The sequence below is a fragment of the Penaeus monodon genome, chromosome 1 (genome assembly GCF_015228065.2).
Source record: "Penaeus monodon isolate SGIC_2016 chromosome 1, NSTDA_Pmon_1, whole genome shotgun sequence".
Lineage (NCBI taxonomy): Eukaryota > Metazoa > Arthropoda > Malacostraca > Decapoda > Penaeidae > Penaeus > Penaeus monodon.
This window is the reverse complement of record NC_051386.1, coordinates 46,286,425-46,301,882: the sequence shown is the minus strand read 5'-3', so window position 1 is coordinate 46,301,882 and position 15,458 is coordinate 46,286,425. Positions and strand designations below refer to the sequence as shown.

At 38.4% G+C, this 15,458-nt stretch overlaps 1 protein-coding gene across 1 annotated transcript; it reads left to right on the top strand.

The window, feature by feature from the left end:
* Nucleotides 1–218: 218 nt before the first annotated feature.
* On the top strand, nucleotides 219–15,362 carry LOC119573131 (suppressor of cytokine signaling 4-like). Its single transcript, XM_037920192.1, has 3 exons — nucleotides 219–1,457; nucleotides 14,225–14,400; nucleotides 15,124–15,362. Exons 1-3 carry the CDS (start codon nucleotides 368–370, stop codon nucleotides 15,241–15,243), a joined length of 1,386 nt encoding a protein of 461 aa, XP_037776120.1. The 5' UTR covers nucleotides 219–367; the 3' UTR covers nucleotides 15,244–15,362.
* The last annotated feature ends 96 nt before the right edge of the window (nucleotides 15,363–15,458 follow it).

Genomic DNA, 15,458 nt, shown 5'->3' with positions numbered 1-15,458 from the left:
GGGGTTAATTCTATACCAAATAATGGATAGAGTCAACGATGAAGTCAGACTATCAATAAGGACAAGTCAGCGTAATGATTGAGCGCGGAATCGAAGTACCTCTGTTACCTAAGTTACGCATTTCTTCCTCGTCAAAGAAAATTCGGCGTGACGTCACGGGCGGCGGGCCAATCGCGGCTCGCGCACCTCGACCAATCAGCACATTCGGTAAACAAGAGCCTCGGATCCCAAGAGCCCGGAGCCCAAGAGCCCAAGATGGCAGAGCTGCGGAGCGTCAGATGAGAGTGGACGTGTGCCCTAGCCCGTGACCGCGTCCTTTGGCCATGTCTTGCGGTGAACCCACGCCCGAAGGCTATCTCGAGAGAAGATGATGAAGAAGGTGAGCCTAGCGCTGAGCCGGTCGCCTCGCCATGGGAGCAGCAGGTGCGGGAGTGCCAACGGTGAGGTGGTGCTGGGGTCGTCCTCGGCCGCCACGACCCTCGCCACCTCCTCGACCTCTTCCTCTTCTGCCTCTTCCTCCTCGCAGCACGACGCCGACAAGAAGAAAAAATCGAGAGCCGGCGGGATCCTGCAGACGTTGAAGAAGAAGATCAGTGACAAGCTGGACACTCTCCAGCAGGGCGGCTCGAGCTCGACCTCGTCCTCGCGGGCCGCCCCCAGGAAGAGCAAGAGTGTCGAGGGCCTCTCCAACAGCTTCGGCGGAGACTCGTTCTCGCAGTCGGTGAGCGAGGAGTCCTCTAGTGATGGCCTCAACGCCACTGGGGGCGGGGGAAGTGGGGGCACACACAAAGGCAAACATAGCAAGCGTGCTATCAGGCCTATCAACACTCCCATCAACACGCCCATTACACGCCAAAACTCGTCATCACATGTGTTGGCAGCTAATGGCGAGGTGGACACACAAGGGGGCAAGGGTGAGGGTGGCCAGGGCATCACGGCAGCTGTGTCCCTGTACAGCAAGCCTAAAGGTTACATATCAGATGCATCAGTGCAGAAGCAGCAGCAGCAGGTGTTGACTGAAGGCCAGGTGCCCAGGGCCAACGGCCGGGATAAAGTGCCGACAGTGACAGTGGATAGTGTTGGGGGGGTTGAGGAGTGTGTGTACACCAGTGCCAATGTTCCCAGAAGGGGCCTTGGTGTTGCCAAGAATGCTGACCACAGTGCCATATCGGAGACGTCATCACCACAGCCCAACCGGACGTGTGGATGCGAGTTGTGGGACCTTCAGGACATGAGTCTAGATGCTAGTAAGAGGAGCCTGGCAGAAGAGCTCTTCCATCTGGCAAAGTACGGATGGTACTGGGGACCAATCACACGTGCCGAGGCTGAGGAAAAGCTCTTTGACCAGCCTGATGGAGCCTTCCTTGTTCGAGATTCATCTGACGACAAGTACCTGCTGAGCCTAAGCTTCCGGTCATTCAACAGGACGCTCCACACACGCATTGAACACAGCAATGGTATGTGACAACTTGGGTTCCTTTTAACATCAACTAATATGCATATTATGATGACTATCATCATTAAACATTTGCCACCTTCAAACTTTTTTTTTTTTACTTGCTCAATAAAAAAGGATATCTTAACAATTCTCAGCATCTATATGAGTGGTCCTAGCATCAGTCAAAAACTTTATTCTTGGTTACTTTGCACTGATCTTTGGTTTGTCAGTTGCAGCTTGACATCTTTGAACTCAGGAGTATCTTTTCCAACTATATTTCACCACACATTTTTTTAATTTTGGGAAATCTGCACATATATAAACATATACACACATATACATATACATTTACATGTCTATCTATCTATCTATCTATCTATCTATATATTATTATTATTATGATTATTATTTTATTTTTCAAGTGCCCTGTCTCACAAGGACATTGGCGATCATGGATTTCCATGATTTTCTTGGCAATTTAGAGCGGTGGTTTGCTGTTGCCTTCCGCCCTGTGTTTTTATCGAGTCACCATCTCTATTTACCCGGTTCTGGGACCAGCACTGACTTGGGCTGGCTTACCCGAGGTGAAGTTCCTCTCCCAAGGGAACAACGCGCTGGCCAGTGCCTCGAACCCTCAAACTCAGATTGCCGTCGTGACAGTCTTGAGTCCGATGCTCTAACCACTTGTATATGTATGTATGTGTACACACATACATACATATAGGTTGATGTTACTGAGAGTGACGCATGGAGATAGAGGATAATGGACACTACCATTTTTTAAAGCATAAAAAATAGAGTAGGAAGCAGTACAGGTATATCGACAGTGACCTTATATTTACCGAGAAATAATGAAAATAGGCCCTGCATAGCACTGCTCTCAGACTTAGTCCCCATGTTTAACTTGCGAGGTCCAAAACAAATGTGACATATAACTCATTACTGCGATCTGTCAAGTAGTTCATGTATTACTACGTGCTTGTAAAAACTATTATACTTCTTTTATATGTTTTGGTAATTATTTATACTATTTTGTAAAATAACCTTCTGTGCATGTGTGTTTTGCCACCTGTAGATTTGACAGGCCATGTGATGCCATTCATTGAGAAATGCTGGTGAAAAATGTTTCATTTTAAGTGTGTTGCGTTGATTCCAGATCATTTTTAAAGCCATATTGTGGATATACAGAACAAATAGATATTAGTATCTATCTCATCCTGATATTTGAGCCTATCAAGTGCCCCATATTAGAAACCAAGGAATTCTGACCATTGATTAAGAGAAGAAATGTTTGGCGTTTTGCTATTTAACCCTTTTCTGATGGGTAGTATTCATAGAGTCCGGGGCCTCGCTGCCAGGGGCTTATATTGTCGCCCTAGCATGCACGACCACTCATGCCAAATACCAGCATCCCATGTCGTTTCTTCGTAATACTACAAAGATATGTAGTATTTTCAGTTTTCATTATTTTCTAAAGTCTCTACTTGCCAAATTTTCTGATAAATCGAGACTGAAGGATATTTTTGTTGTTATATAGACTCCTTAGTGATCATTATTTGGTCTATAGTCCGAATAAAATAAGCAGTGTGCAGCATCATGGAGTTGAAATAGTGTTTTTTTTTTTTTTTTTTTTTTTTTTTTTTTTTTTTTTTTTGCATGGTAAAAATGAGAAAGTGTTAAAATTGACTTAAGCACACTTTCAGTGGCAGAAAAATAATCTTTTGCCGTGATTATAAAAAAAAAAAAACTCATGGCATGTCCATACATACGTTATGGCATGTGCGTACGTGCCCCCGGCAGATGGTTCCCGCCCATGCCATGCCATGGCAAAGGGTTAAAGGTATGTGGTTTTACCTTGGGGTCCAGGAGGCAGTAGCCCCCTGGCTAGTGAATATATAGATCGTATTTTTTAAATCCAAGGGGGTCCAGGGGGTGTAGCCCCCTGTCTAGGCACATATACAACAGGGATCCAGAGTGCATAGCCCCCTAGGGTGTATATATTACCATATGGGTCCAGGGGGCATTGCCCCCCCCAGGCTAGGCATATATATTACCATGGAGTTCATGGGGCAGAGCCCCTAGCTAGGGAATATATAGAACGTTGTGTATAAATCCCACAGGGTTAAGGTTAGGTTGGTTTATTTGTTAGGACATAATGGGGGATCTGGATTTTTACCGAACAATGGGTTTGATTCCTGTAGAGTTTTTCGAAAATTGGCACGTTAGTCGGTAGACTTTCAAAGATGGTGGTGATGTCAGTAGAGTTTCATTAGCCGATTTTAATCGCTTCTTTGAAATCACTCTCTTCGATTTCTGCAGGTTCCTATTGACATCCAGTGCCATCCATTATCCCCCCCTTCAACCCCCAGTTCCCCATGCATCCCCCAAAATCTTTGGGTAGAGGAAAGATATAAAAAATCTGATTTTGGAACCTAAGTCTCTGGATGGAGCATCACTCTTGGTAACAATTACCATATTATATGTGTGTGTGTGTGGTGTGTGTGGTGTGTGTGTGTGTGTGTGTGTGTGTGTGGGTGTGTGTGTGTGTGTGTGTGTGTGTGGTGTGTGTGGTGGTATCCAACTTGGGCTGGCTTGGCCACCCAGTGGCTAGGTAGGCTTTCGAGGTGAAGTTCCTTGCCCATTGGAACAACGCGCCCGGCCCTGTGACTCGAACCCTCAAAACTCAGATTGCCGTCGTGACAGTGTTGAGTTCGACGCTCTAACCAAAATTCGGCCACCGCGGCCTTACACACACACACACACAACACACACACACACACACACAAAACAAACAAGCACACAAGTGACACACACACACCAAAACACACAAAACACACACCACACACCCACACACACACACACACACACACACACCACACACACACACACACACACACACACACACCACACAACACACAATATATAAATATATTTTAGATATATATATATATATATATATATTAATACCATTATGTATATATATATACATAAATATATATATATATTATATATATATTATATATAATATATTTTATATATATATATATATATATAATATACACACACACATGTGAGTGTCTATGTGTGTGTATCCGTATACTTTTGTTGTAATTCTTTCTATTAATGTTCTTCACTATCAGTAAAAAAAAAAAACTGAAATATCTTGATAAGATACAAATAATTTCTATACCAAATAATTGGATAGTATCTAGCTTCATGTGTATGCCCCCATAAACATCATAAAGACAGTCAGACTATCAAATATGAGGACAAGTTCGGGCGTAATTTGATGTGAGCGCGGAATCGAAGTCCCTCTGTTACCCTAAGTTTACGCATTTCTTCCTCGTCAAAAAAAATTTTCGGCGTGACGTCACGGGCGGCGGGCCAATCGCGGCTCGCGCACCTCGACCAATCAGCACATTCGGTAAAAAGAGCCTCGGATCCCCAAGAGCCCGGAGCCCAAGAGCCCAAGATGGCAGAGCTGCGGAGCGTCAGATGAGAGTGGACGTGTGCCCTAGCCCGTGACCGCGCCTTTGGCCATGTCTTGCGGTGAACCCACGCCGAAGGCTATCTCGAGAGAAGATGATGAAGAAGGTGAGCCTAGCGCTGAGCCGGTCGCCTCGCCATGGGAGCAGCAGGTGCGGGAGTGCCAAGGGCGAGGTGGTGCTGGGGTCGTCCTCGGCCGCCACGACCTCCCCACCTCCTCGACCTCTTCCTCTTCTGCCTCTTCCTCCTCGCAGCACGACGCCGAAAAAGAAAGAAAAAATTCGAGAGCCGGCGGGATCCTGCGACGTTGAAGAAGAAGATCATTTGACAAGCTGGACACTCTCCAGCAGGGCGGTCGAGCTCGACCTCGTCCTCGCGGGCCGCCCCAGGAAGAGCAAGAAGTGTCGAGGTGCCTCTCCAACAGCTTCGGCGGAGAACTCGTTCTCGCAGTCGGTGAGCGAGGAGTCCTCTAGTGATGGCCTCAACGCCACTGGGGGCGGGGGGAAGTGGGGGCACACACAAAGGCAAACATAGCAAGCGTGCTATCAGGCCTATCAAATACTCCCATCAACACGCCCATTACACGCCAAAACTCGTCATCACATGTGTTTGGCAGCTAATGGCGAGGTGGACACACAAGGGGGCAAGGGTGGGGGTGGCCAGGGCATCACGGCAGCTGTGTCCCTGTACAGCAAGCCTAAAGGTTACATATCAGATGCATCAGTGCAGAAGCAGCAGCAGCAGGTGTTGACTGAAGGCCAGGTGCCCAGGGCCAACGGCCGGGATAAAGTCCCGGGACAGTGACAGTGGATAGTGTTGGGGGGGTCGGGGGAGTGTGGTCCCCACAGTGCCAATGTTCCCAGAAGGGGCCTTGGTGTTGCCAAGAATGCTGACCACAGTGCCATATCGGAGACGTCATCACCACACCCAAAACCGGACGGGTGGATGCGAGTTGTGGGACCTTCAGGACATGAGTCTAGATGCTAGTAAGAGGAGCCTGGCAGAAGAGCTCTTCCATCTGGCAAAGTACGGATGGTACGGGGGACCAATCACACGTGCCGAGGCTGAGGAAAAGCTCTTGACCAGCCTGATGGAGCCTTCCTTGTTCGAGATTCATCTGACGACAAGTACCTGCTGAGCCTAAGCTTCCGGTCATTCAACAGGACGCTCCACACACGCATTGAAACAGCAATGGTATGTGACAATTTGGGGTTTCCCTTTTAACATCAACTAATATGCATATTATGATGGCTATCATCTTTAAACATTTGCCACCTTCAAACTTTTTTTTTACTTGCTCAATAAAAAAGGATATCTTAACAATTCTCAGCATCTATATGAGTGGCCCTAGCATCAGTCAAAAACTTTATTCTTGGTTACTTTGCACTGATCTTTGGTTTGTCAGTTGCAGTTTGACATCTTTGAACTCGGGAGTATCTTTTCCAACTATCTTTCACCACACATTTTTTAATTTTGGGAAATCTGCACATATATAAACATATACACACATATACATATACATTTATATGTCTATCTATCTATCTATCTATCTATCTATTAATTATTTTTATTATGATTATTATTTTATTTTTCAAGTGCCCTGTCTCACAAGGACATTGGCGATCATGGTTTTCCCATGATTTCTTGGAAATTTAGAGCGGTGGTTTGCGTTGCCTTCCGCCCTGTGTTTTTATCGAGTCACCATCTCTATTTACCGTTTCTGGGACCAGCACTGACTTGGGCTGGCTTACCCGAGGGAAGTTCCTCTCCAAGGGGGAACAACGCGCTGGCCAGTGCCTCGAACCCTCAAACTCAGATTGCCGTCGTGACAGTTTTGAGTCCGATGCTCTAACCACTTGTATATGTATTTTGTGTACAACACATACATACATATAGGTTGATGTTACTGAGAGTGACGCATGGAGATAGAGGAAAAATGGACATACCATTTTTTAAAGCATAAAAAATAGAGTGGGAAGCAGTACAGGTATATCGACAGTGACCTTATATTTACCGAGAAATAATGAAAATAGGCCTGCATAGCACTGCTCTCAGACTTAGTCCCCATGTTTAACTTTGCGAGGTCCAAAACAAATGTGACCATATAACTCATTTACTGCGATCTGTCAAGTAGTTCATGTATTACTACGTGCTTGTAAGAACTATTATACTTCTTTTATATGTTTGGTAATTATATACTATTTTGTAAAATAACCTTCTGTGCATGTGTGGTTTTGCCACCTGTAGATTTGACAGGCCATGTGATGCCATTCTTGAGAAATGCTGGTGAAAAAGTTTCATTTTAAGTGTGTTGCGTTGATTCCAGATCTTTTTTAAAAGCCATATGTGGATATCCCAGACAAATAGATATTAGTATTTTATCTCATCCTGATATTTGAGCCTATCAAGTGCCCCATATTAGAAACCAAGGAATCTGACCATGATTAAGAGAAGAAATGTTTTGGCGTTTTGCTATTTAACCCTTTTCTGATGGGTAGTATTCTTTAGAGTCCGGGGCCTCGCTGCCAGGGCTTATATTGTCGCCCTACCCATGCACGACCACTCATGCCAAATACCAGCATCCCATGTCGTTTCTTCGTATACTACAAAGATATGTAGTATTTCGTTTTCATTATTTTCTAAAGTCTCTACTTGCCAAATTTCTGAAAAATCGAGACTGAAGGATATTTTTGTTGTTATATAGACTCCTTAGTTGATCATTATTCGGTCTATAGTCCGAATAAAATAAGCAGTGGGGCAGCATCATGGAGTTGAAATAGTGTTTTTTTTTTTTTTTTTTTTTTTTTTTTTTTTTTTTTTTTTTTGCATGGTAAAAATGAGAAAGTGTTAAAATTGACTTAAGCACACTTCAGTGGCAGAAAAATAAATCTTTTGCCGGATTATAAAAAAAAAAAAACTCATGGCATGTCCATACATACGTTATGGCATGTGCGTACGTGCCCCCGGCAGATGGTTCCCGCCCTGCCATGCCATGGAAAAGGGTTAAAGGTATGTGGTTTTCCCTTGGGGTCCAGGAGGCAGACCCCCCTGGCTAGTGAATATATAGATTGTATTTTCTTAAATCCAAGGGGGTCCAAGGGGGTGAAAGCCCCCTGTCTAGGCACAATATACAACAGGGATCCAGAGTGCATAGCCCCTAGGGGTGTAATATTACCATATGGGTCCAGGGGCATTTGCCCCCCCCAGGCTAGGGCATATATATTACCATGGAGTTCATGGGGCAGAGCCCCTAGCTAGGGAAATATAGAACGTTGTGTATAAACCCCACAGGGTTAAGGTTGGGTTTGGTTTATTTGTTAGGACATAATGGGGGAATCTGGATTTTTACCGAACAAGGGTTTTGATTCCTGTAGAGTTTTCGAAATTGGCACGTTAGTCGGTAGACTTTAAAAGATGGTGGTGATTTTCAGTAGAGTTTCATTAGCCGATTTTAATCGCTTCTTTGAAATCACTCTCTTCGATTTCTGCAGGTTCCTTTTGACATTCAGTGCCATCCACTATCTGCCCCTTCAACCCCCAGTTCCCACGCATCCCCCCCAGATTGTTGGGTAGAGGAAAGATATAAAAAATCTGATTTTGGAACCTAAGTCTCTGGATGGAGCATCACTCTTGGTAACAATTACATATATATATGTGGTGTGTGTGTGTTGTGGGGGTGTGTGTGTGTGTGTGTGTGTGTGTGTGTGTGTGTGTGTGTGTGTGTGTGTGTGTGTGTGTGTGTGTGTGTATGAAAAAACAAGGAATTCTTTACAGTACATATGCACCACCAGTGACAAAGCCCCCAACTCCATGTCACAAACATTATTCAATAATCTAAATTGCCACAATCAAGGGGAGGGTTGTGGGGGGCCCTGCCCTCAACACCCCCAGCAACATTTCTTTTCCTCAGTATGCACAGCAAGATGGAGCTGAAGCTCCATATCACTGAGTGGACTTAGCTGTGAGCAGCACCTTCTGGGGTATTTTTCTTTTATTTTTTGGGGTTACCATTTGTGCCTGTACATTACTTTTTGTACCAATGACTACAACTTATTGTCCTCTACAAAAATATCTTCAATTTGCCCTAGCAAATAATGCATCCATACTGTGAAAGGAATTGTGTATATACTATATATATTTATATACTATATATTATTATGATACTATATATATAAAATATTATAGATACTATTTATATTTTTATTATACTATATATATTATATGTATTATATGTAAATATATTTTCAGTGCTGTGTATATATATTATATATACCATATATAATAATATATATATAATACATACTGTATATATTATATATACTATATATACTATATATATTATATATGTATATATAATGTATTTTATAGTATATATGGTAATTGTGTAGTGTATGTATATATATGTATATAATAGTATAAAATATGTGTATGTATATTATATATGATATATATGTATTATTATGTATATATTGTATATGTATAAAATATATATATATGTATATATATATGTATATATATATATATGTATATATATATGTATATATATATATATATGTATATATATATATATATATCTATATATATATATATATATATATATGTATATGATATATATATGTATATATATATATGTAATATATATATGTATATATATATGTAATATATATTAAAATAATTGTATATATATATATATATATTAGAGATATATATATTATAATATATATATATATATATGTATATATTATATATATATATATATATATATATCTTTTTATATATATATTTATATATATTATATTTATATATATATATATATATATATATATTGGGTGTGGGTGTGTATGTCTTAGATATGATGGTGGGTGAGAACCACGAACAATGATTACTCCCTGGGGTAGATCATTGTTCAGCCACCCCAGTATAAAAAACCCACTCAACTAATGATGTCAACATGGTGCCAAGTAGTTCATCAAACACCACATTGTTGATGGACGAATATGACCGAATATATTATATGTACTCAATATTGTTTTTTTATATTACCTATATAATATATTATATATATTTATATATTTTTTTTATATTTTTATGTATAATGATGGATATATAATATTACAGTTATATATGTGTGTGTGTGGTGTGTGTTGTGTGTGTGTGTGTGTGTGTGTGTGTGGTTGTAATATATTATATGTAATATATGTATAATATATTATATAAATGATATTATATATATATGACTGATATATTATATATATGCTATATAATATATATATATTTGCTATATGATATATATGCTATATGATTATATGATATTTATGATATATGATATAAAATATTATATAATAATATATTATTAAATATATAAATTTTTAAAAAGATCTATATTTTATATTATATATTATTATATATATTATTATTATTTAAAATTTTATATAATATTATATAAATTAATTAATATTATATGATTATTTATATATATATACTATACATATATAGTAATATATTATATATATATATATAATATATATATATATATATTATATATATATATATATATATATAAATATATATATATATATATAATATATATATTATATATATATATATATATATATTATAATAAAGTAATATATATATAAAATTACATTATTAAAAATATATATATTAATGAGGCCGTGTGGTCGAGCGGTAGACATTGGACTCAAAATGTCACGGCGGCAATCTGAGTTCGAGGGTTCGAGTCACCGGCGGGCGTCGTTCCTTGGCAAGAACTTACCCCGATTTCCCTCCTAGAAAAAACTACATATTGCCTGGAAGTCAAACGCAGGTTGTCGTAGGAGAGGTCCCCCGGCCGGGACAAACCTCGGTTAGATTGGAGGGCATCCATCGGGCAGGGTTGGCACTGCCATATATAACCTTCAGTAAAGGAATTGAGGGGAGGCCCTGTTCCTGCCAGTGGAATGAATGGGGTGTTGAAAAGAAAAAAAAGAAAGAAATAATATATATATTAAATAATATAATATATATATATATATTATTATATATAATATATATATATTATATATATATATATATAATATATATATATATATATATATTTATATATATATAATATATAATATATATATATATATATATTTTATATGATATATGATATATGATATATGATATATATTATAACACATCGTTTCATCCCTTGTCACAAACTGAAATGTGTGAATATCGATACGCTGACTTTGTATTAGATTTTAGAGAAAATGCCAAACTATATATACATATTTCAGGTTTCAGATTTTAGAGAAAATGCCAAACTATATATACATATTTCAGTCATGTTAAAGAATCATCATCATTTAACGGTAGGTTCATATCTGAGCCGCCGTGGTCACAGCATGATACTCAATTGCAGTTTTCACGTTGTGATGCTCTTGGAGTGAGTACGTGGTAGGGTCCCCAGTTCCTTTCCACGGAGAGTGCCGGTGGTACCTTTTTAGGGAATCTTCTCTCTTATTTTATCCGGGCTTGGGACCAGCACTGACTTGGGGGCTTGGCCACCAGTGGCTAGTAGGCAATCAAGGTGAAGTTCCTTGCCCAAGGGAACAACGTGGCGGTCGGTGACTCGAACCCTGGAACTCAGATTGCCGTCGTGACAGTCTTGAGTCCGACGCTCTAACCATTCGGCCACCGCGGCCTTGACATGTTAAAGAATACAGTGCCCTAATTGCACCTAGTGTGGATTTGATTTCAAAAGGTAAGATCAAGATTTGCTAAATACCATATGGAAAGGGAGTTGGGACATGCCTCCTGTAGGGAAATGCCCCAGGGGAAGGAGATCCATGGGCTTGCCACCAGTAGGGAAATACTATAGAGGAAAGGTGTCTGTTGCCTGCCCCTAATAGGAAATACCCAGAGAGATGGGGGGAAAAATGGGAAAAGCCATAGGGGAGTCCAGGGGCTTCCTACAGGTAGGGAAATACCATATGGCAAGGGGGTTCTGTGGTCTGGGGTCTGCCCCTGGTAGGGAAATATCCGATGGGGATGGGTGTTGGGGCTTGTCCCTAATAGGGGTTAGAAAAGTTTGCTTTGTTTCTACAGTTTATCCTTAACAATTTTAATCAGAACTTCGTTGGGATTTTATTTTTATCCAAATTAAAGCTCATGTTTTTCATTTTGTCACTTTCTTTTGATTTTTTATTCCAAAATCTATTTTATTTGTTTATTTATTTATTATTATTATTTTTTTACACTGTCCTTCCCATTTTTAACCCAATAGGTCTGGACAGCAAGAATACATGCCATGCCCACACAACTATTAGTTTATAAATTGCCTTTCTACATAGATGTACTTAGCCAGGAGTCAAATATTAGTCCTCCCTACCTTGCCTGTTTACCCCTTTCCTTGATTTTTGGAAAGCTTCTTTATTATTATTTTCTTGTCTTTATTGTCATTGGTGTTGTAATCCAATCGACACAGATGGCAAGAATACATGCCATGCCTACTGTGATATAAGTTCATTTATTTTCTTTATACATAAATGGCTCTACAAGTGTCAGTTATTAGTCCTACCTATTCACCTCTTTACCTTTTTCCTTGTTTTTTATGTCTTTTGGATTATTTGATTGTCTTTAATATTACCAAGATTTTAATAAGAGTAGTAATCATAATATCAATAATAATAATAACAGTATTGATATCAATAGTATTAGATTTTTTTTTTTTTTCCTGCAATGTTAATGAATGGGGAAGTCTATCAGCCAGTAGAGCCTACTGATACACTCCTTGCTGGCTTAGCACATATGGAGCCATCTTTATGTAACAATATTCACAAAAAAACACAAGGGACAAAAATCTGGTGATTGGGTAAATAAATTATGATAATTATAAGATTGATAATAATTACAGTATTAATATTGATGGTATTAGAAAGAAAAAAACATCATCCCCGCATATTCAAAGAATGGGGATATCACTCTCCATGGTGGCTGAGCACATTTGAAGCCATCTGTTTATAACAAAATTCACAAAAAGAAGATACAGTAGGCAGTACATATTTTCACTTTTTACCTTACTATGTTTCTTCCTTCAACCCCCAGTTCCCCATGGGTCCCCGAAGATCGAAGAGAGTCAAAGATATATAGGTGGTGTGGCTGTCATACGTATAATTACGATTTAATTTTTTATTACTTTAATTAATAAAAAAAATGATAATTAATATTATTATTATTTTTTATATATATTTTCTTATATAAATGAAATTGCTGTTGTATTTATATGCAGGAGACCCTTCCTAAAGGGCCCATAGAGTCTAATATCTCTCCAGATGCCTTATGCGCACATCACTTGCCAGCTAGATTTTTTCATAATGAGATGTCACTGGCACCTGGATCCAATAGGTTAACACGTGTTGCTCAGAAACCTAATTATTGGATTCTAACATTTGTTATTTGTGTTCTGGGCCATCTTTGTACTAAACAAGCATCCCCCAATAATGCTATGCTGAGCAAGCATAGATGTGGAAATGATAATTGTTTGATATAGGCCACGTCAAGAGGTACTGCAGGTTCAGTACTTTTTGCTTCATCTGAAGACAACAAACCTCAGCCAAAGTATTCTGGCAAGGTAGAACTTGGTGTATTACTTTTTTTAAAAATAATCAGTCATTAATGAAGTGTTGTCAGAATTGTTAAAAATATGCATCCATTTCCTTTAGTCTTAAATTGATATTGACATATTAGGTATGGTGTTGATTGAACATGGCATTGCCCAAAACTGAGAAAAATGAACAAAGTAAATTTTCCTTCATTAATATGATAAGTTTAGCAAAAGTTGATGTTATTATTTTACTCACCAGATGTTAGTTCTAAGAAAAAAATCTTTGGAAATCTCTAACACTATTGACTTGTGTAGGATTTCTGCACTGATTGGTACTCAAACAAAGGGCAACAACAAACCTCAAGGTTTTTAATTCTAGGAAGAGAGATGCAGTTAATAATTCATAATTTTATTCTGGTTTTGATTGGCTGAAGGGCTCTGTTATTTTATGTGGTAATTCTGATGAAAGCTTCAGTTACATTATTGATAACAGTTTAAATTCTGGCACTGAGCACTCACTCATGAGATTTTACTCCACCCCTGGGAGATTGGTAAATTATTCAAAATACTTGTCCCTTTGATGCTTTTTGATAATATACATTTTTGGGGAGGACCAATTGCATCTCGCAGGCTAGCTAATATAGAAAATGTACATAAGCTGGGATGCAAGTGAGCAGTTAACCTGAAACGATCCTCCTAAATTCCAGGCTGGTTCAGTTTCTACCCGCATCCAGAGCATGAGGGCCACACCAGCCTGGTGGGGCTGATTGACCACAGCATGAGCCATTCTGAGTCAGGTGTCTTCTGCTACTCCCGAGCCCGTGGGCCTGGGTCTCCATCCTTCCCTGTGAGGCTCACCAAGCCAGTCTCCAGGTTCACTCAGGTTAGCTGGGAAGATGGGGGGAGAGAAAGAGTAAGAGTGTAAGAGAGAGATTATGTGTATATATATCTATATACATGTATGTACATCTATCTATCTATCTATCTATCTTTATATATATAGCTATATACATCTGTGTATATCTATCTATTTATCTTTATTTACATATATATATATATATATACACATATATACATATATACACATATATATATATATATATATATATATATATACATATATATACACATATATACATATATATACATATATATACACATATATATGTGTACATGTACATATATACACTATCTATCTATCTATCTATCTATCTATATATGTATATATATATATGTTATGTATTATATAGTATATGTAATATGTATAGTATATATGTATATGTATATGTATATATATGTATATGTATATATATGTATATTATATGTATTATATATCTATATATGTATATGTATATATATTATATTAGTATAAATGTATATATATTATAGTTATATTAATGTATATTGATATACATAATATATATATATATATATATAATATTGTATATATATATTATAATATATATATATATATATATATATATTTGTATATATTTGTATATAGAATGTGTTTGTGTGTGATTGTATTTTTTTGTGCATGTTCATGTAATTACCATTGAAGTGGAGATAATATGAAGATATTTGTAAGCCATCTTTTGTGTTGCAGGTGCGATCCCTACAATACCTTTGCCGATTTGTGATCAGACAGTACACTCGTGTGGACCACATACAGGCCTTGCCGCTGCCAACAAGGATAAAGGGATACCTTGAAGAAGGTCACTACTGACCCTGAAGAAGTGAGGTTGCAAGAACATAGATTGTGTCATAAATATTTCTGCTTTAAACCCTCTTCCTCTTATGGCATGCGAGTGAGTAATCTCATTCAAGAAGAGAAAGACTTAAAGAGACTATAATATATATATATATATATATATATATATATATATATATATATATATATATATTATATATATATATAATATATATATATATATCTGTATA

Bases quoted from the DNA above. Each gene is read 5' to 3' on its own strand.
- LOC119573131 (XM_037920192.1), top strand. From the start codon at position 368: ATGATGAAGAAGGTGAGCCTAGCGCTGAGCCGGTCGCCTCGCCATGGG. The intron at 1,458-14,224 runs GTATGTGACAAC...CCTAAATTCCAG, and splicing joins ACGCATTGAACACAGCAATG to GCTGGTTCAGTTTCTACCCG. The intron at 14,401-15,123 runs GTTAGCTGGGAA...TTTGTGTTGCAG, and splicing joins CAGTCTCCAGGTTCACTCAG to GTGCGATCCCTACAATACCT.